Genomic DNA, 20,470 nt, shown 5'->3' on the forward strand with positions numbered 1-20,470 from the left:
TCGCTCAGATCCGAGAGGGTTTGGACTCTGACTGGGTGGCCCCGGGGGAGGAGACGGGAGCAGGTCTTGAGACTATTATATGGGAGGAGTTTGACTCTGTGGCTCCCGAGGACGTGGACAGGATCCTGGGGAGGCTGAATGCAACCACATGTTTACTGGATCCGTGCCCCTCCTGGCTGGTACTGGCGGCTCGGGAGGGGACACGAGCCTGGCTCCAGGGAATTATAAATGCTTCTCTACGGGAGGGTGTCTTCCCCGTAGCCTTGAAGGAGGCGGTGGTAAGGCCCCTTCTTAAGAAGCCTTCCCTGGACCCAGATGTATTGGCTAACTATCGCCCGGTCTCCAACCTTCGCTTTGTGGCGAAGGTTGTTGAGAGTGTGGTTGCGCAGCAATTCCCCCGGCACCTGGAGGAAACAGTCTATCTGGACCCACTCCAGTCGGGCTTCAGGCCAGGGTACAGCACGGAAACGGCATTGGTCACACTGGTGAATGATCTCTGGAGGGCCCGGGACAGGGGCTACTCCTCTGTCCTAGTTCTTTTGGACGTCTCAGCGGCTTTTGATACCGTGGACCACGGTATCTTGCTGCGGTGCCTGGTGGAGTTGGGAGTGGGAGGCACCGTTATGCGGTGGTTCTCCTCCTTCCTCACCGACCGTACGCAGTCTGTATTGGCAGGGGGACAGAGGTCGACCCCAAGGCCCCTAACTTGTGGGGTGCCACAAGGGTCGGTCCTCTCCCCCCTATTGTTCAATATTTATGTGAAGCCGCTGGGTGAGATCATTCGTGGCTTTGGGGTGGATTTCCATCAGTACGCTGATGACACTCAGCTGTACATTTCCACCCCAGGCCACCCCAATGTTGCCCTTGACGTGATGGCCCGGTGCCTGGAGGCCGTAAGGGTCTGGATGGGGAGGAACAGACTCAGGCTCAACCCTTCCAAGACCGAGTGGCTGTGGCTGCCGGCGCCTCGGCATAGTCAGTTGACTCCGTCGCTGACTATAGGGGGTGAAACTTTGGCTCCCTCGAAGAGGGTGCGCAATTTGGGTGTCCTCCTGGATCCACGGCTGACACTGGAAGACCAGTTGACGGCCGTGGCCAGGGGGGTGTTTTACCAGGTACGCCTGATTTACCAGTTGCGGCCTTTTCTGGACCGGGACGCCTTGCGCACAGTCACCCATGCCCTTGTCACCTCCCGCCTGGACTACTGCAATGCTCTCTACATGGGGCTCCCCTTGAGGAGCACTCGGAGGCTCCAGTTAGTCCAAAATGCAGCCGCGCGGGCGGTGTTGGGAGGGACTCGTCGCTCCCATGTAACGCCGTTGCTGCGCGAGCTGCACTGGCTGCCGGTGGCTTTCCGGGAGCGCTTCAAGGTGTTGATTATCATCTTCAAAGCGCTCCATGGCACCGGACCTGGCTATCTCCGAGACCGCCTTCTGCCTCAGATTACCTCTCATCGGCCGATACGCTCCCACAGAGCGGGTCTCCTCAGGGTGCCGTCAGCCAGACAGTGCCGGCTGGCGACCCCCAGGGGGAGGACCTTCTCGGTTGGAGCTCCCACCCTATGGAACGAACTACCCCCAGAGATCCGGGTGATCCCGGATCTCCCTTCCTTCCGCCGCGCCCTCAAGACATGGTTATTTAAGTTGGCAGGACTGGCCTAAGGGTTATTTTTTAGCTGGGTTTTTATAATAATTTTTAAAATAACAAAGGCCTAATAATATTTCATCTTAATTAATATTTTAACTTTAGTATTTTTTGTATTTATGTATTTGTTTTTAAAAGGCTGTAAGCCGCCCTGAGTCCGCAGGGAGAAGGGCGGGGTAAAAATATAAATAATAAATAAATAAATAAATAAATATAAAAAAATAAAACATTCTGATTTCTTAAAAACCTTTTAAATAGTGCAAATATAGTTGAGTGAACTTTATATTTCCCAAATCTCTTACCTCTGTTAGGATGGCACCCTTTTATATAACGAGTTACACTGATCACCGTGAGTGTATTAATACTGGCGAGGCCAAACAGCAATGTCAGAAATCCATCAATCTAAATAAATAAATAAATAAATAAATAAATAATAAATAAATAAACAAACAAACAAACAAACAAACAAACAAACAAATAAATAAGAGCAGTGTTTTTCAACTTTGATAACTTTAAGACATGTGGACCTCAACTCCCAAAATTCTCCAGCCAGGAAATTCTGGCAGTTGAAGTACATACTATATATCTTTAAGTTGATACTGTTGAGAAATGCTGGATTAGAGAGTAATTGCATCCCTTGGTTTTAGAGTACCAAGAGCAACAGCAAATATTCAGGATATATCAATGAAATGATGTGTCATCAAGGAAAGTCTTCATGTTTAAATCAGAGAATATGCAGATATTCTAAACAACAATAATAAAAAATAGGCATACAATGTGGATGAAGTATGTGTTAAATGAACAAGAAAACCCACTGTCTAAGTTATAGAAAAAGGAGGAAAGCAGATTTTGAGACTGATATGGAAAAAGACCATGAAACAGCCAAAGTCAACCACTTGTTACTGTTGTTCTATAGGAGAACAACCACTAGAGCCAGGGGGCAGAGTTAAGTGAGTTGTCAAACTAGAATTGTTACATTCCCATAAACTCTAAGTCCAACTGCTGTTAAATTCCATTGACCCTTATCTAGTGCCAATTTAGCATTGAATTTTAATTTACTAGATTCTTATATACAGACTTTGAACAATAAATCTTCTTGATTGCAATTTAATGTATGGTCCTGATTCTTTGCTCCTGACATGTTCCTTGCTGTGGACAAAAGTTGCTTACAGGAACTTCAAAATGCAAATTCTGGATGGAGCACGCTCAGAAGAATTAGAAAAACAGAGAAAAAATTAGTCATACTATATATATTTTCATGGCAAAAAATATTCACATGCTGTGAAAAATGTATGATATACCAGGCAGAGGCAATCAGAGAGGTGAAGATGTAAAAAAAAGTCAAGAAAAGCTTTGATTTCATGGCTGTGGCCACCATCTTAACTTCTTTGACACCTCACATGGATGCCACTGGGCACTGTCAATCCAGAAGGGCATAGTGTAAAATATAATCAATCTCCCAACTGTGCTGTTTCTCTATACCTAAAAGAAACAGGTACTTATTTTTCTATAAAATGTTCTTAGAGTGTTCTTTAAAGAGTGTTCTTTAAAATGTGCAGAGCATCTTTAACTTGAGAGGAAGTGGAATATATACTATATTTAATTTGAACTGTAATATGGAATTATATGTAAAGGAGATACTAATACGACCAGTGCTTTTTTTCTTAAAAAAAAAAAAAAAGGTACCGGAACTCACACATGTCATACAACCCGCCTTGCCTACCTTACAAGGTTCCATCCAAAAAAGGTGCCGGAACTCTGTTCTGGGCATTCTATGACAAAAAAAAAGCCCTGAATATGACTATTGATTCAGTGAGGGTTAATTAATTATGAGGTAGTTTATTAAACAAATTGGATGGTTGAAGAACATCCAAGAACTGATCTAAATCAGCGGTTCCCAACCTTTGTGGCTTGGTGGCCTGGCTGGGGGGGGGAAGAGGGGAACTGAGCTGCATGAATGGTGGGCCCTTGCACAAGTGTTGGGCCAGCATGCACACACGCAACTCAACTTGTGTGAGTGGCAGGCCAATTCTGAATAGCCATGGCCCTTTAGTGGGCTGCAGCCCAGAATTTGGGGACCCCTGATCTAAGTGCTCTGGAGTAGTGTCCAACTTAATTATGAATGTTTGCTTTGTCTTCTCTGAAATGTTCATTCCAGAAATCAATTTAAAATGCTGCTTATATAAATAAATATTAAGACATGCAGATTTCTATTCAAATTATTGTCCTTTTTAATATTTATTTTCCCCGTAGTTCATATCTGTTTTGGGGCAATGCATAAATATTTCCCTTTCAGAGCCTATGTCATCTGATGCAAGATATCAAATCATGTTTCTGCCTTAGAATGCACTCAATGAATTAACTTCAGGGGAAAAAACACAAATGGTTGACTTTGAGCCAACCTCTAACTTTTTGCATGGTTATTGTCACCTGGCAATATGGTTGGCTTAATTAATGGGATCATACCACACACTGAGCCTTAAAGCCTGCATGACAAACCATAGGGTTTGTCCAATGCTTGAGATCACATGAAGACTCAAAACCAAACAATCCAAACAAACATAGGTTGGCATATTGTGCCAATACAATTACTGACTGGGAGAAAAAAATGCAGTCAGTGGGCAGAAAGAATTCGATGTTCTTGAATTTGTTCCAAGAACAAATCTTACTCTTCAAATATCAAGCAGCATTGTTGGGTTTAACATCTCCAAATTTGTGGTTGGAATAGTTTTTCTGTTTAATGAAGTTTTCTATTCAATAAAGAAAGGATGAAAGTAATGACTATTTTGTACAAGAATGTACATCAAGAATGTTAACTAATTTCATTATTGATTCTCTTGGCTTTTGTCTTTGTGTTTAAAAAATATTAACAGATTGTCAGTTTTACAGTAAGACTGCTCTTTCTATAATATAGGGATTCATTAATTTTTACCTATGTATTGTCTGCATGTTAAACAAAGCAACCCATAAAATTGTCATAGTGTATTTATGCAATTTTCTTCTCATGCTTTATGTATGAATACCATAATTCTATATACTCAGAACTCAAGTCCAGTGTATTTTCTCTCAGGATAAAGTGAAGAAGATTACCCAAAGCCACAATTGTGTTTTCTTGGAATTAATTTCCAATGTATTCCACAAAAATTATTTCCAAGTAAACATTAATGGGATAAGACTGTCAAATGATTAACAAGAAAAGTTCATGAGAATTCTTGATGAAAGTTGATCTTTTATTCTGTCTCTCCATCATAGTACTGCTGCTATGCTTTTAACAGTACCCTGAAACACAAGAACACAGACTTGTGTGTACTTTTGCAGGATGCAATACAATCTGTTTCAGATAAAAAGAGATAATAATGTTATATATATTGGCCCTTTAATGTCCTGAGTTTAACCTGAACTCCCCAAGGACTTAAATATTGGCGTATGGATCCCAAGAGACAGTTTGGTGTGGTGGTGAAGGCAGTTATACTAGAAATTTCCTTAGGCACAAAAGCAGCTGGATAGATTTGGGCCAGTCCCTTCTTCTTAGCTCTAGGAAACAAGCAAAGCTTTGACAAAAAAGCTTTGGAAAAAAAATGCAGGGACTTGTCCAAAGAATCAAATATAACTGAATGAAATAAAAAAATATGGAAAATGAAAAGTACTGAAACAAAAAAATAATAATACCGATATTACGCTTACTCCCATAGGTCCAAGCCATGGGTGCGGTTTCCTCATATTTGGCTGCACTGAGCAGAGGGTGCTGTCTGGTTTTTCCAAAATCTGGAGGACCACAAGGTCCCCACTGCAGGATCTTGCTCAATCTGAATGGCTCCAAGATTGTGTGGATATATAAGAAAGTTTGGCTTCTTAGTCAGTGTGTGGATGCATATTGTCTTCTGTCATTTGAATTATGAATGCTCTTTGAATTAATGTGAAAAAGTTATGACTTACTGTACATTATTGATGACAATATCTGATGGCATGACTGATAGTTTTCATCTAATCAGATGTAAACTCATGGAGCTTAGGAGGTGACTTACTGTTAAACATATAAGATTGCAGTTTTGGTCACTAAATGAATAATTAATTTCTACAATAGCTCCCTTTAGAAATTGTTGTCAAAGTCCTATATGTTCAGAGTTTCTAGTGTTATTGCCTGTACCAATATTGCCTTCACTAGCAACTGCATCTTACTGTTTCAATGAGCACAAGTGAAATGTACATCAAATAAAACATCACGTTTGTGTGTAAGCCTGTCTATATTGAATTGTAAGTGAGCCTCATGATAGTCTTAGCATTTATCAGGGATACTTTTCAGAAAATATGTTTTGAACTGAGGTTTGATGGTTTGCAAAATATTTGTTTCTCTGATAAGGTCATTCTGTGTTTCAGCCTGTTCCTTTGCATTTGACTTTATATTCCATGTTGGCAGAACAAACTGTGTTTTGTTGCTGAGCAAAGTATTACACCTACCCAATAAATGAACTACTGCTTCAGTTGCTCAAAGTCAGTTTTGCTGCACTGGCAACAGTACCTTAGAGCTAGTCCTGGACTTGGACAGCCATGAAAAAAGATTTGAAGTTATTGGTAGGAAGGAACACACTTTAGGATCAAATTCAATGAATTAGACATCAACATAATACGATAATGTGTAGCCCTCAACTTGGACAGGCGGTAATAAATAATCTGACCCTCCTAACTTATCGTTGTAGGAGATCACGAACCACTAGGTCACATCAACCTCTGCTTCACCACCTAATTTCAGTTTGATGGACAAATATGCCAATAAATCAGAGGAATACCCACCTAACACAAGCTATGAAAATGATAATAGACTGTTACAACCACATGCTATCACTGTAGCACAAAAACCAACTAAAGCCTTCCAAAACATCTTAAGTAAACCAAATGACCCAATATCCCAAGAGAAAAAAAACAGGAGTTATCTGCAACATACAATAGAAGGACCGTAGCAATTACTCTGTAAGACAGACAGGCAGAAGACTAGCAAAGCACATCCATAAGTGTCAACTAGCAGTAAGAAGTCATGGTGAACACTTCTTAATCTTGCAACAGATGGACAGATTTAACCATAGTTTCAACTGGGAAACTATGAGCATCCTAGACCAAGCTAAATCCAAAAGAGCTAGAGAATACCTAGAAGCCTGTCTTTCAGACGAATCTGCTGTCAATCTACACATAGAGATATACCATATTTACCCACCATTCAAAAGAGACAACACAAAACTTAAGAAGGAAACAAAAGGATACATCCTCTCCAGCAAGCAATACCCAGATAACAAGAGATTAATGCCTGAAGAACAATCAAGCAAAAAAAAAAATACCCTAATCCAGTGGTGGCGAACCTATGGCATGGGTGCCAGAGACGGCACTCGGAGCCCTCTCTGTGGGCACACGTGCTGTTGCCCCAGCCTTGCGTCCCCCCATGACCCCCTCCTCACCAGTAGCCCTCCTGGAGAAGAGTCAACCCCAAGCATGGCTCACGCAGAGCAGTGCAGCCAAGGACATGGCAGCCAGGCAGTGTAGACAAGACTCTGCCCTCATGCCCCATCGTGCACAGTTAATGCTGCGGGGCACGGGCAGAGGGCATGGCTGCCATGGCACTGCTGGGCAATCTGCGGCAGGCCATGGAGGTGATGAGTGGCCCTGCAGGCAGGTGGGGTGGGGGCGGAGCGGAGTGGGGGCGGGGCAGGGGTGGAGCGGGGGCAGGGCCAGTTTTTGAACACTTGGTCTCTAAAAGGTTCGCCATCACTGCTCTAATCAAAGAACTACCAAGGAGAAAACCACACACCCACCAAAACCAGAAATCATACTACTGTATATAATCAGGAAACAAACCCCTCTCACTAGCACTGATGTTGCTACCTAGTCTCTCTCCCTCTCTCTTTTTCTTGTTTCTTTTTTATATCAAGCACTTTAAGGGAGACAGTTCACAAACAGAATGGATTTTTAACACATTATAATTTGTTAATTGAAATGGTACTTGTGAACTATCTCTCATGTAACCTGCATCTTCATAACTAACTTGTATTTCTCTCCCTTCCTCCCCTTTACCTTACCCCAATTTAAATCCTATATCAGTATAGCCATTCTACGCACCTGATGAAGTGAGCTGTACCTCATAAAAGTTTATGCCTTTTAATAAAACTGGTTGGTCATAAAAGTGCAATCAGATTCAAGATTTTTTGTTACTCTAGACCAGGGGTAGGAAACCTTGTCTCTTTTATGACTTGTGGACTTCCAGAATTTCTGAGTCAGCATGGCTGGTTCAGGAATTCTGGGTATTGAAGTCCATAAGTCATAAAAGAGCCAAGATTCCCTACCCCTTCTCTAGACTAACATGGCTCTCCTCCTACAATATTCAATATTGACTATAGACTAAGTTCATCATGTGCATGCTATGCTATGCTAGTGTATGTGTGTGCATGTGCACATGTGTATGTTTTTCTGCAATATATTTTCCTTGCTTTCTATATTGAACCTCTCAAGAAAATCCGATAGCATACTATAACTACAGTTTGTAAAAGGTGCTAACTCATGCGTTCAATTTCCTTGCTAAGTGTTGGCACAAATGTTCCACAAAGGAAACATTAGCAGGAGAAGGATTTGACAATTTCATGCCACAAATTAGGTAGCAGGCAACATATCCTTCTGAATTAAAAAATGTCGGTGAAATGGTTTCTCAACTACAAAATGGGCAGAAGTTTCCATATATTCTATTTAAGGCTCTATAATATAATTGAATCCATTTTAATTCAATATTTGTGTAATCTGAGTAACAGTTTTATATGAAATTTTTAAAAATGAAATATTTCTTTTAGCATCTTAAGATAAACATGATGTAAGAATGATATTTGTTACTTAATGATGTGTATTAAATATAAGTTGCATGTGGACGTGGCGTTCCCTTGCTTTATTCTTGAATTACACTTCTTGAAAACTTCACATAAGGCAAAGATGAAAGTTGTGATCATGTGAGGTCCTTGCTGAACGACCTGCACAGTCGTCATTTAATGATGGCTGTTGAGACTGCTGGAACTACCATTGCTAAGTGGCACTCACATGGTTTTTGTCCTATATGACCATATCATTCAACAACAGTTCCTGGTTCCAATTAGCATCATTAAATAAGGACTACCTATATTTTAGAAGTAGATGGTAGATGAATAGACAGTATAATTGGAGAAATATAAAAATAAAGTTATAGTTGCTTAGGCAATGGCTCTGTGACTTGTCTAATGTGTGTCTAAACACTTTGTGCTTGATAGTTGAAATAATATTATTATTCCTATATATGTTGCAAAAATGGAACAAGAGACTATAAACAACAAATAGGGATTTGATTTAATAGGCTCTGTCACCATCTTAAATTCTGACAATCCCTGGTGAATGCTCCTGATAGCAGGCTTCATATTGTGTGATGTTTATCTCTCACAATTGCACAATAGAGCTAATGGACTGCTTACCTGACAAGTCCATATTGATGTAACAAGGAAGCCATCATCTCGGAACACATTGAAAATGTCAATGATACCACGGGAATAACCAAAGATAGCAATGCTGCCATCAGATACAGCCAGATTAAATGTCAGATAATCCGTGGGTTGAAGAACAGCTCGTTGTTTATATAGTACAAAAATTACAATGCTATTCCCAATCCAAGACATCCAACCTGGAATGTAAAATTAAATAAAATATCTGAAATATATTTCAAATATTTCAAATATATGCATTCATATAAACCAAGGCAAATTCTGCTTAGGGATTCTTTGGGGACGGCATAAAGAATTTCCTATTTAGGGGCTATTCGTGTAATTACTTCCCCCCAAAATGTATATTGCACTTGCTATAAAGGAAAGTTTAAGTTTATCAAAAGCATATGAAGGTAATAACAGAATAACAGAGTTGGAAAGGACTTAGGACAGTGATGGCGAACCTTTTAGAGACTGAGTGCCCAAACTGCAACCCAAAACCCACTTATGCATCGTCGAGTGCCGGGTGGGTGTGGCCCATTGGCTAGGTGTGGCCAATTGGGTGGGCATGGCCCATTGGGTAGGCATGGCCCATTCGGTGGGCATGGCCCATTGAGTGGGCATGACTGCGGTGGTAACGGCAGACTGGGTGGGACTAAAAAGTTCAATCAATCAATTCCAACTTTGCAAGATCTTTTTTTTTCCCGCGAGAAGTTGAAATTGACTGATTGAACCTTTTTTTTTTTTTGCACACGGCGGAGGAGGCCTAAAGCAAAAAGGTTTTATAAAACCCAGCTGAAGGCCTAGGACTGGGGCGATGGTGTGTGTGCCCACAGAGAGAGCTCTGAGTGCCTCCTCTAGCACCCGTGCCATAGGTTCGCCACCACTGACTTAGGAGGTCTTCTAGTCCAGCCCCCTGCTCAAGCAGGAGACCTTATGCCATTTCAGAAAATTGGCTGTCCAGTCTCTTCTTAAAAGCCTCCAATGTAAAATACTGTAAGGGACTATAAAAGACAATCTGTTATATGCCTCCTCTTCTTGAATATTTTGCAATACTTTAAAAGGAACATCAGTCAAAATACCTCCTTTAGATTATTAGACCTTCTCACATCTGGGAGCAGAAGACATTTCAGAAATATTGGGCTCACCAAAGTTAACTGAGGTATGGCATTTTGTACTATTACGATTTTCTTTATTGAAGAGCTAACTAGAATTTCAAACTGTTGAATGGCAAAAGCTACATAATCCAAGAAAAGAATAAAAGGAAATACAGTAAATAAACAACTTATACAACAATTTGAATAAAATGACCAAAATACAAGGCAAACACATATACCAAAATAATAAAAAATAAATGTAAAATATAAAATATATTTTATTTATAAAATATATGCAATATATTTTATAAATATAAATGGCTAAAATAGAAAATTATAGACATATTAAAATTCTAAATGATTAAAATGCTGAAATACTTAAGTATTGAAATGCAAAATTACTCTACTAGATACAAGAATGTAAGGCAGCACTTCAGATTGAATTTCAAAAGATAATTTGGGGTGTGCAGAAATATAGCATCTGTGTCCCACCCATTGAAGTAGCCACATCTAGGAGAGCCCTACTTGAATATGTAAATTCTCAAATGCTACAATAGTTATCCTTAGAATATCCTTTACTAGTTCTTCTCTTCTTTGTAGTATTGCTTTATCAAACAAAATTAATTCTCACAAAGTCAGAGAGAAACATCACCAATGGCAGAGGTGGAACCAACAAAAACCAAGAAAAACCAAGGAACAGACAGAAAGTGGGCCGCTTGCCCATTATGTAGGGTGACAAAGAGGTTCAAAATAATGTAATGGCTGATTTTGTAAATATACAGAATGGGACAATTGGCCTTAGCCACCTGAGCCCGGCTGCTTCACCCACCCACCCACCCCAGCTGACCCACCATGGCTGTCCCTCCCCCATCACTCCTCCCCTCTTTGGTAATGGTTTCCCATACTTTCTTCAATGAATACTTCCTTATTGGAGTTTTCTGAGCTTGCCTGATTGATTCCAGTTCTGTCTGCCAGTTGAAGTCAGGCAAAATTAAATAGAATAGAATAGAATAGAATAGAATAGAATAGAATAGAATAGAATAGAATAGAATAGAATAGAATAACAGAGTTGGAAGGGACCTTGGAGGTCTTCTAGTCCAGGGGTCCCCAACCCCCAGTCCATGGACCAGTACCGGACTGCAGCATGCCAGCAACTGGGCTGCACAAACAAGCAAAGCCCAATCGATGGGATGCAGGCAGCACACAAAACCACACACTCTCTGGTCCACAGAAAAACCTCTCTCCACAGAACCGATCCCTGGTGCCCAAAAGGTTGGGGACCTCTGTTCTAGTCCATACCCCTGCTCAGGTAGGAATCCCTATACTCTTTCAGACAAATGGTATCCCTCTAGGAAACTAACCACCTGCTTCTATCTCTGCAAAACAGCAAAAACAGCTGGGGTTTTGAATACATGGCCCAGCAGTCAACTTGACTCTTTTGATATCACCCTCAGATAACCTTGAGAAGGTTACAAGTAAGAATTCTTGAGAAACGATAGACTCAGACTAGCACTCATGCAAATGGTTTGGGAAAAGGCCACATCAAACAGCTTAGTTTTGGAAAGAAAACTATTTGCAACTCAAACATCATCAGTTTCTAATCCAATTTACCTGAATAGCATACTGGATTCATAATCTTGTTTTGCTCTCTCCTCTTTCCAAATTCTTGTTTACTTTAAGATAAACATAAATTATTGTTCTGCTCTCCAAACAACTGCACAAGGAAAGAGAATGGACTCTTATTCTTTAATATAGTAGTCTATTTTAAACTTTTCCTATATGTTTCATTTCATAAAGTGAAGAGACACCATAACTGTACGTACCCAGAGCGAGCAGATAAAAGCCAATAATTGTTTCTCCTTGTTCAGAGACTGGGTGGTCTTTGTTTAAAAAAGTAAGATTGTTGTTTCTCCAGGGTGCCTGAGCAGAAATCTGAAAAGACATCTTCAGGTTTCCTAGAACCCAGAATTTGCTGTTTCCCTCCACCTCCAGGATAAGCCACACAGAAGGAAGTTGAGCTTTATGTATTTCAAACCACTGCTCTATATTCTTTGGAGCCAAGCCTGAGACTGATAGCAAAGGGGAAGCTAAGGCAAAAAGTAGGAGCTTTGCTGTCTGCTGCATTTGCTAATCCTGTCTATTAATACCCAGCAATCGCCAAGCCATGCTAGGCAAAGACATAAGAGTTTTTATTCATTACCTGAGGCTATTACATGTCAACCCTTTTTAGTGTGTAAACAGTGTGCCTATACTTTACAGAATGACCATGTAAAAGAAAAACCTCAATGTTTATCTCATGAGCAAAACAATATCCCAAATTTGACCAGATAGCACAACATTCTTCTTCCTTTGCAGAAAAAGAAAAGTTTAATTTAATGGCTAATAAATCATATATATATGCAAGATTATCTAAGCTACAAACCTCCAGACAATCACCAGATTTCATCAGAGAAGTATAGAAAATTCTGAACTTTTGCTGCCATCAGGTGTTCATCTAGATGTTTGAAGACAAGCTATGCATCAGGAATCCATTGCTGCCAATCACTATAGATCTCTCCCTCTAATGTTGTATGGTGATTCTCTTAGCTGTGTGTGAAATATCCACAGTTTTTGTTGTCATAGATTCCAAATCTTGCAGATATAACCAAGCAGGATATACTGTATATGTCTTTCACTATTAATAATCAAAATGAAGTTAACATTTCTATGGCTTTCAGTATTTTATAAAACTATGCCTGAAGTTTTCATAGAAGTACGAGCCCTGTAATAATTGTAACAGTTCAGAATTCCTCTTAATCAAAATTCTTCACTGATACAGGATTGTGTTAAATTTTGCTTTCATCTTCTAAAGTAGTATTTCTCAGCCTTGGTAACTTTCAGATTTATGCTGGGGAATTTGGGGAGATTATTTATTTATTTACTCAATTTATAAATGGAGTTCAAGTCCACACTTCTGTTGTCAAAGTTGAGAAACTGTTCTAAAGTATTAGCTGTCTCACCTGAATTGCAACTTCTATGAATTAGATGAGCACTTTCCCCCATCTCTTTAACCATATCCTAAATAAAAATCTTGAAAGTAAAAAGTCCAGAACTCCATGGCTCTGGAGTTAATACTAGTTGATATGAACGGATGATCAGCGTTCATCAAGTGCAGATTTTAGCCTACCGTGTACCCATCTGCAGGACTTGGGTCTGGCTAGTCTAAAGAAAAGAAGAAATAGGGGAAACATGATAGCAGTATTCCAGTATTTGAGGGGCTGCCACAAAGAAGAGGGAGTCAAACTATTCTCCAAAGCACCAGAAGGCAAGACAAGAAACAATGGTTGGAAATTGATCAAAGAGAGAAGCAACCTGGAATTAAGGAGAAACTTCCTCGCAGTGAGGACAATTAACCAGTGGAACAGCTTGCCCCCAGAAATTGTGGGTGCTCAATCATTGGATATTTTTAAGAAGAGGCTAGACAGTCACTTGTCTGAGATGGTATAAGTCTTCCTGCTTGAGCAGGGGGCTGGACTAGAAGATCTCCAAAGTCCCTTCCAGTTCTATTCTATTCTATTCTATTCTATTCTAATAGACATTTGTAATAAAGGAGGAGAAATCCCATCCCACACGAAAGCAAAGCAAACAATAAACTAATAACCATGTAACATTAAAATATATACAGTATATAAGATGCAAAATATAAAATTCTGACCAAGCATTGTAACAAAACAACCAGAAAGGGATTCCCCTCAACTGAACCTTAATGTCTAGGGGAAAACTCAGATCTAAATACTTGCATTTTATACCTCCTACAAGCAATAATTGCTTCTCTTTACATTTTATCCTTCATTTAACAAGATTGCTATCATTGAAAAGAAGAAAAGTGAATGAGGGAGATATAGTTGGTTAGTTCAGAACTCATCCTTGGTATTCATAGACATTATTATGCACTAAATAACTGCTCAAGAGGTAGAATAAAAATGACTTCTACTTGATTATTCATAGAAAATTTACACGAGTTTTTCCCCTGCAATAAATGTGGCACTTGTTCATCTGGTGAGACACCCGACATCAGTCATTCCTATGTTATATCTACATTTATGATTTGAACTTTCAGAAACAATGTTATGCCTTAAGATGCTTATTGTGATTTCAATATTAACTTTGCAATATTGTAAACCATACCCAAAAGAGTGGTTTAAAAAATGCTGCACCATCCCTATATCACTCAGAGGTCAACTACATATCAGAATGCAAGTTTAGAAAATAAGACATGGAAATAAATCTTTAAAATTCCCCATGCTTATCTAATGGAGCAGTGGACTAGCTGGCTAAAGTAATGGGAACTGAAATACAATATATCTAGGGTTTACCAGGTTTGGGAAACCTTAATATTTACAATTCTTGAGAGCTAGGGAGGATTGATATTCATGACATCTACTTTCTCTTCAAGTTAACAGGACAGATATCAGGTGGCAATTTCTGAGAAATTGAATTGGTGGTGATCCTGGATTTTTTATGACACTATTAAAGGAATTGCTAATAAAAAGTGGGCATTTGGGCCATAAGGCAAAAAATATGAACTGCATTGCATATAACCTCGTCCCATGAACAATTCCAAAGAAATATAAAAAAAGAAATATTTGGTGCAGAACCTGCTTTCTGATATATTACTCCAAATCATACTTTTACAGCAATTGCTTTTCTGCCAATTTGGATAAGAATAACTTTTTATAATCAAACTAATACTATGTCCTCTGTTTGAGAAAGCAAATACTTCTGCTGGTAATGGCATTTCACTGAAGAACATAGAAGCAGGCAGTAAGTAGTGGATGCTAATGGTTCCTTTAAGAAACTAAATCACTCTATGTAAAAAAGTGTACATTCAGATTTGGATATATTGCTGGCAATCATGCAAACCTCTTAGGAAAAAAGCTCTCCTCTCTGACTTTAGTAGATTACTGAAGGTTAAAGGCAATGTATATGAACAGATTTCCACATGCCTACAGGAAGAAACACTGCTAACAAGTTTGTGTGTGGTAAGAAGACATCGTGGAAATGTTGTATTTCAGACTTTTATGAGCTCATTATTTGTATATATTTCTGGATCACCTGTCACTTGCTGCTATAAATATAAAATATGCATTTGCCTCTTTGTAGATAAATATTTGTAAATAAACAGAAATGCAACGAACTGGGTCAGGGGCAAAAAAGATAAGACAGCACCCACAAACTCATGATTAAAGTCCCACCCCCTTTTTACACAGATCCTATGTGCTATGCATGTAAAAATGTATGGTTTTGAGCCAACAATTGTGACTACCTCTTTGTGAAATTTTTGACTCCATCCCCCCATTTTTCTGGATTTTATCTGAAACATGGTTTCCTTCTAAAAAGTCCTAGAAACCTTTCTGTCTGTGTAGGGGGACTTCAGTCTATATTATGAGAACCCTAATTTATTTTCAGGAGATACTTTCATTCTTCTATTTTTTAAAAAAATATATATTATTTCTAAATTTTATATGGAAATTTTGTAAAAATGTATACTCGAAATGGCAAAATAACGATGAAATGATTTTTATTTTGAATATTAACTCCAAATCTGTATAATTTCCTGAGTTAAACACAGAAAATTAAATGACACAGAAAGCATGATGTATAAACCAGGTTTTTTTTAGAATGCTGCTAACATGGGATTTAAAAATGAAATGAAATAGCTCAAAAAATATTGAGTCTATTGAGAAATAGACAAAAACATGTGATCAAGTGTTAATTTAAGGACAAAAAACTATTACCATTACCTTCTATGGATAAATAGATTTATCAATACTTCCCATGGGTGTCCTTGTATCTGAGCTCCATTTCTGCATTTCAATTATGAATGGCTGAAAATAATTTGTGGTCAAGTGCTTTGCCCTGAATCGAATGAAGTTTGATATTTCTCCTTCTGAGCAAATTAAGTTCAGCGTGTGCTCCAGGCACATATTGTATCTGGTATCCAAAACTTAATACAAAATAAGACATTGTAGATGGCTTTGGTTATATGTGTAGATCTGACATCGTGTTTTACTATTGTGTCACTTATCTATGGCAATTCCGATCCCAATTGCCATCGTAAACCAAGGATTTTTTGCAATGTTCAAGAATGGCTTTGGATTCTGTGAATATCTTACCCCATTCTTAAATAATAATTTGCATGAATCCCAGTACTTTGTGAATCTGCCTATATGTCTAAAATAGAGACATGACAGGTGTCAAGCTCCCTCCAGGGGCAAAGGTATGATTTAGCCATATCAGAAATTTTGATTGTGAGATGGGTCAGGCTTTATACTTATTTTTATTTCAAATCTTCTGTCTTAGGCTTCCTTTTCTCACTTACCTTCTACTTGACTATTGAAGATGTTCTCTGAACTCAGATCTCCTATCTAGATCAATGTTTCTCATCTTTGTCAATTTTAAGATGCGTGGAGTTCCACTTCCAGAATTCCCCAGCCAGAATGCTGCGTTCTTAGACTTTTATTACCAGGGCTTGTAGATATTTTGATTTTTGGCTATCAGTGTAGGATCATCAGAGTTGTATCATCAACACAGCAGATGCCCAGTTTTAAAAGGATGCTCATCTTCTTCCAATCCAGCTTCCTTTAATATATATTCAATATATGGGATTAATAAATAAGGGGAGAGTAAACAGCTTTGCCTTTCTCCTTTGCCAATCTGGAGCTACTGTGTTTCTCCATGTTCTGTCCTTGCTGTGGTTTCCTGACCTGTATATACATTTTGAAGTGAATTTAACATTGTGCCATCTCCATACGTTCTGCAATATGCACATCTTTCAACCTGATACATTCACTAGAAAGTAATATAATACTTTTCTTAAAGTTTGTTGCCACAACATTGATTTTGAAAGCTATATATTTTATGCAACATTAGTGATATGTTTCAGTATTTCCTTTAATGGTTTGTAGAAAAGGCTAACTTCACAATGCCACATAATCTTTACAGGCTGATAATCTTCCTGCCAAGATGAATTTAAATCTTCCACAAAGCTTCATTATCTTAAAAAAGAAAATATTACTAAGCTTCCAAGCTGAAAAAAAACATTCCACTTAGAAGGAAATTGTGAAAAGCAAAAAAATAAAAACCCCAAATATGTTTCATCTAAGTAAAAAAGTATTGATCTTGTAATTATAATACACACAAAGTTCAGTTCCCCACTTTACATAATCCTGTCAGACCCAAATAAATTATTTCTTCCCATAAACAAAACCCCCAATCCTTTCCTTCCTGAAAAGGAAATATTGCTAAGAAAGGGAGAATGAAATTGAGAGATCCAGTTCCTGCAGTTGACCAGACCAAATAAGAAAACTGCAACACAAGAAAAGTTTTCCTTAACAACAAAGGGATTCTTCTTACACACAATCAAACTTATCCAGCCCTATAATTTCCCACTCTACAATTCAACATTCTTATAAAAATTCTTATTTTTCTATTACCCCTTCTCTCCTTTTGAAGCGGGAACTCAACAATGGGTTATTTCTCCTCAGTACTGTGCTTTTTCCTCTGAATTTTTCATGACAGCTGTGTTTTTTTTTTGAATCTTATAACTTATTGTAACAATATAGCATTACAATTTAAATGTATTAACTAACAATAAATATAGTCATAAGAAATACAATAAAAGTGTTCTCCCTTTTTGAATAAAAAAAATCATAGTGAGTTGGGCTGTACTGTTGTCATTAGGACTACTTATCTTGTGAAGAAGTAAAGTAATCTGTTTAATGAAATTTAGAGAAGGGTTTCTATATTTAGATAGATTAAACATTTAATATATACGTATGTCCTTTTGACCTGATACCAGTTTCAATAAATTGGTTTTATTTATGAAGTGTCAGGTATTATTTTGCTAGGGTACATTATTCATGTAGATTCTAAAAAATGATGTTTCCAAGGGTTAGGGTTGGAAAAATACTGTTATATTTATTAATTAAATTTATTTGCCACCCAACTTGTAACAAAACAACTCTGGGTAGCAAATAAATTTAATAAATAAATTTAAAAAAATAAGTTTAACAATATGTTTCCAACTCTAAGACACTTATATGTTGTCTTTTTTCCCCTAGGAATTTGAAATAGCATATTGTTCTCTCTTTTATTTTTTTTTATAATATATTTTATTAATTGTTTAACATGGTCACCTTAATATTCGGTAAACAGTGTGTTGTCTGAGTTTACATTTAAAAACCATTCGCTAACAATTGGTTTCTATGATCTATAATCCACATAATAGCTTTACTTGATTTCTTCTTCTTCCCACTAATGTTCTCTTTTACCAACCTTAACAATACTTGTTTTGATAGATAACAATTGAGTATAAACATTTTTCTAATATTTACACAAATAATAATCACATCAATATAATATTTCTTTTCTATCTTGTCATTCTGCTTGCCTCATCATAGATCCTGTTTACAGTTCTTGTTTACATTTGTTTTTCCCGCAATGTTCAAGACATTCTTACTGGTTAAGATTTTCTCAAAGTTAATTACATTTAAATATTTGATTCTATTTTTTCTCATGTAAACCATCCCATAACTTTTATCTTACTTAAGGAATAAAAGACTAAAAAAAGAGAAAAAGTAAAGAGGGATAAAAAGATTGTATACTACTGAAAGTCCATGTTTTCCCTAAGCTAATACATATTTATTTCCAAAAATTTTCCATTCTTTTTTACCATAATTAAGAATATATTTAATCTTTAAATATTTCATTTAATAAATCTAGTCATCTGGTCTTTTAACTCTTAATCAAAACATTTTTTTTAATCCATTGTAATTTTCTTAAAATCAATTACATTTAAATGTCTAAAATATGTCCTTATATATAAGCCATTCTAACTCTTTTATATTACTCATATCAAGAAATAAGATAAGAAAAGAGAAGAAAGAGAGAGTACTATGTTATTTGAGGGATTCCTCCCTCTTAAAGTAAAATTCATATCCAAAATCTTTCTATTACTTTAACCATATTCAAACATGTGTTTCTTTTTTAAATATTTTCTCTGATAAGTCCTATCATCTATTTTCTTAATTTTCATTTTGGCCTTCTTCTTTTGCCCAATATCTTTAATCAATATATTCTGCTGAATCAAAGAGTCTTTCCATATTCTTGTAGGTATCACTGTAGATATAAAAAATAAGTCAAGTACAATATCTTTGTAAGAGGCATTTGCTCTTTCATGTTTGTTGAAAATCTTTTTCTTTCTTTTTCTCTCTGTATCTCTTATCATTTTTTGTCTCTCCAGTTCTAGTGGTGTTCCTGACAATTCTGCAATCCATTTTGACCAGTCTTTTTTCTTATCCTCAAATTTGTCTTGTGGTCTTAAAGTATAAGTTGCCTTTTCCAAAACCAATATTTCTTGTAATTTTTTCCCACTTGGGTTAAATCATACTTCTTTGTTGTGTTAAGTTCCATCTTTGAGTCTCTATCCTCAAATTTGTGTTCAGTTATCTATTTTATCTGCTCCTTCTCTATTGTTATTTCCTGGAATTTTTTGTTGTTGTAAAGTTAAATTGGAGATGAATTGGTTTATGTTTTCAAAGTTATTTTGGATTTCTTTGTGGTTTGAAGTCATTGTTGTTTGAATTAGTTGCAGCATCTCATATGTCAGTGATGGCAAACCTTTTAGAGACCGAGTGCCCAAACTACAACCCAAAACCCCACTTATGTATCGCCGGGTGCTGGGTGGGTGTGGCCCACTCGGCAGGTGCAGTTACAGTGAGCATGGCAGACTGGATGGGCATGGCCACTGGATGGGTGTAGCTGCAGTAGTCATGGCAGACTGGGTGGGCATGGCCTGGGTGGGCGTGGCCACTTTGATGTTGCTTATGGGGAGGGACACCTGTGGGAGCTGGGCAGGGTTGGGGGAGATCCAGGGGGTCTCTGGTGGGTGGGATGGTGGACTCCCCAATGGCGGCTCCAGACTGGCTGGCCTTAGGTCAGTGATGGCGAACATTTAGAGACCACGTGTGCTGAGGCGATGGCATGTGCCCACAGGGAGGGCTCCATTTGCCACCTCTGGCATGCGTGCCATAGGTTCGCCACCACTGTCATATGTCTTCTCTTGAAAGGTATTTATTTTTTCTTGATAAGTTCTTTCTGCAAGTCTCTGATTTTCCATAGTGGTCAAGAATTGAGGTTTTCTTTTCTCTGCAAATAGCTTTAGAGTCACAGTTTAGTAGATATTTATAATTCAAAAAGGTTTCCTGAAGT

General features: G+C 38.0%; 1 protein-coding gene across 1 annotated transcript in view; it reads right to left on the minus strand.

The window, feature by feature from the left end:
- LOC107287475 (opsin-5-like) overlaps positions 1–12,163 on the minus strand; it is a 22,902-nt gene extending 10,739 nt beyond the window's left edge. The window contains exons 1-3 of the mRNA XM_015815996.1: positions 12,043–12,163; positions 9,117–9,322; positions 1,947–2,046 (exon numbers count right to left, since the gene is read on the minus strand). Coding sequence (XP_015671482.1) covers positions 1,947–2,046; positions 9,117–9,322; positions 12,043–12,163 — 427 coding nt within the window. The remainder of the gene's footprint in view (positions 1–1,946; positions 2,047–9,116; positions 9,323–12,042) is intronic.
- Between the last annotated feature and the right edge of the window lie 8,307 nt (positions 12,164–20,470).

This window comes from Protobothrops mucrosquamatus, unplaced genomic scaffold, assembly GCF_001527695.2.
Source record: "Protobothrops mucrosquamatus isolate PMUCROS unplaced genomic scaffold, P.Mucros_1.0 scaffold393, whole genome shotgun sequence".
Lineage (NCBI taxonomy): Eukaryota > Metazoa > Chordata > Lepidosauria > Squamata > Viperidae > Protobothrops > Protobothrops mucrosquamatus.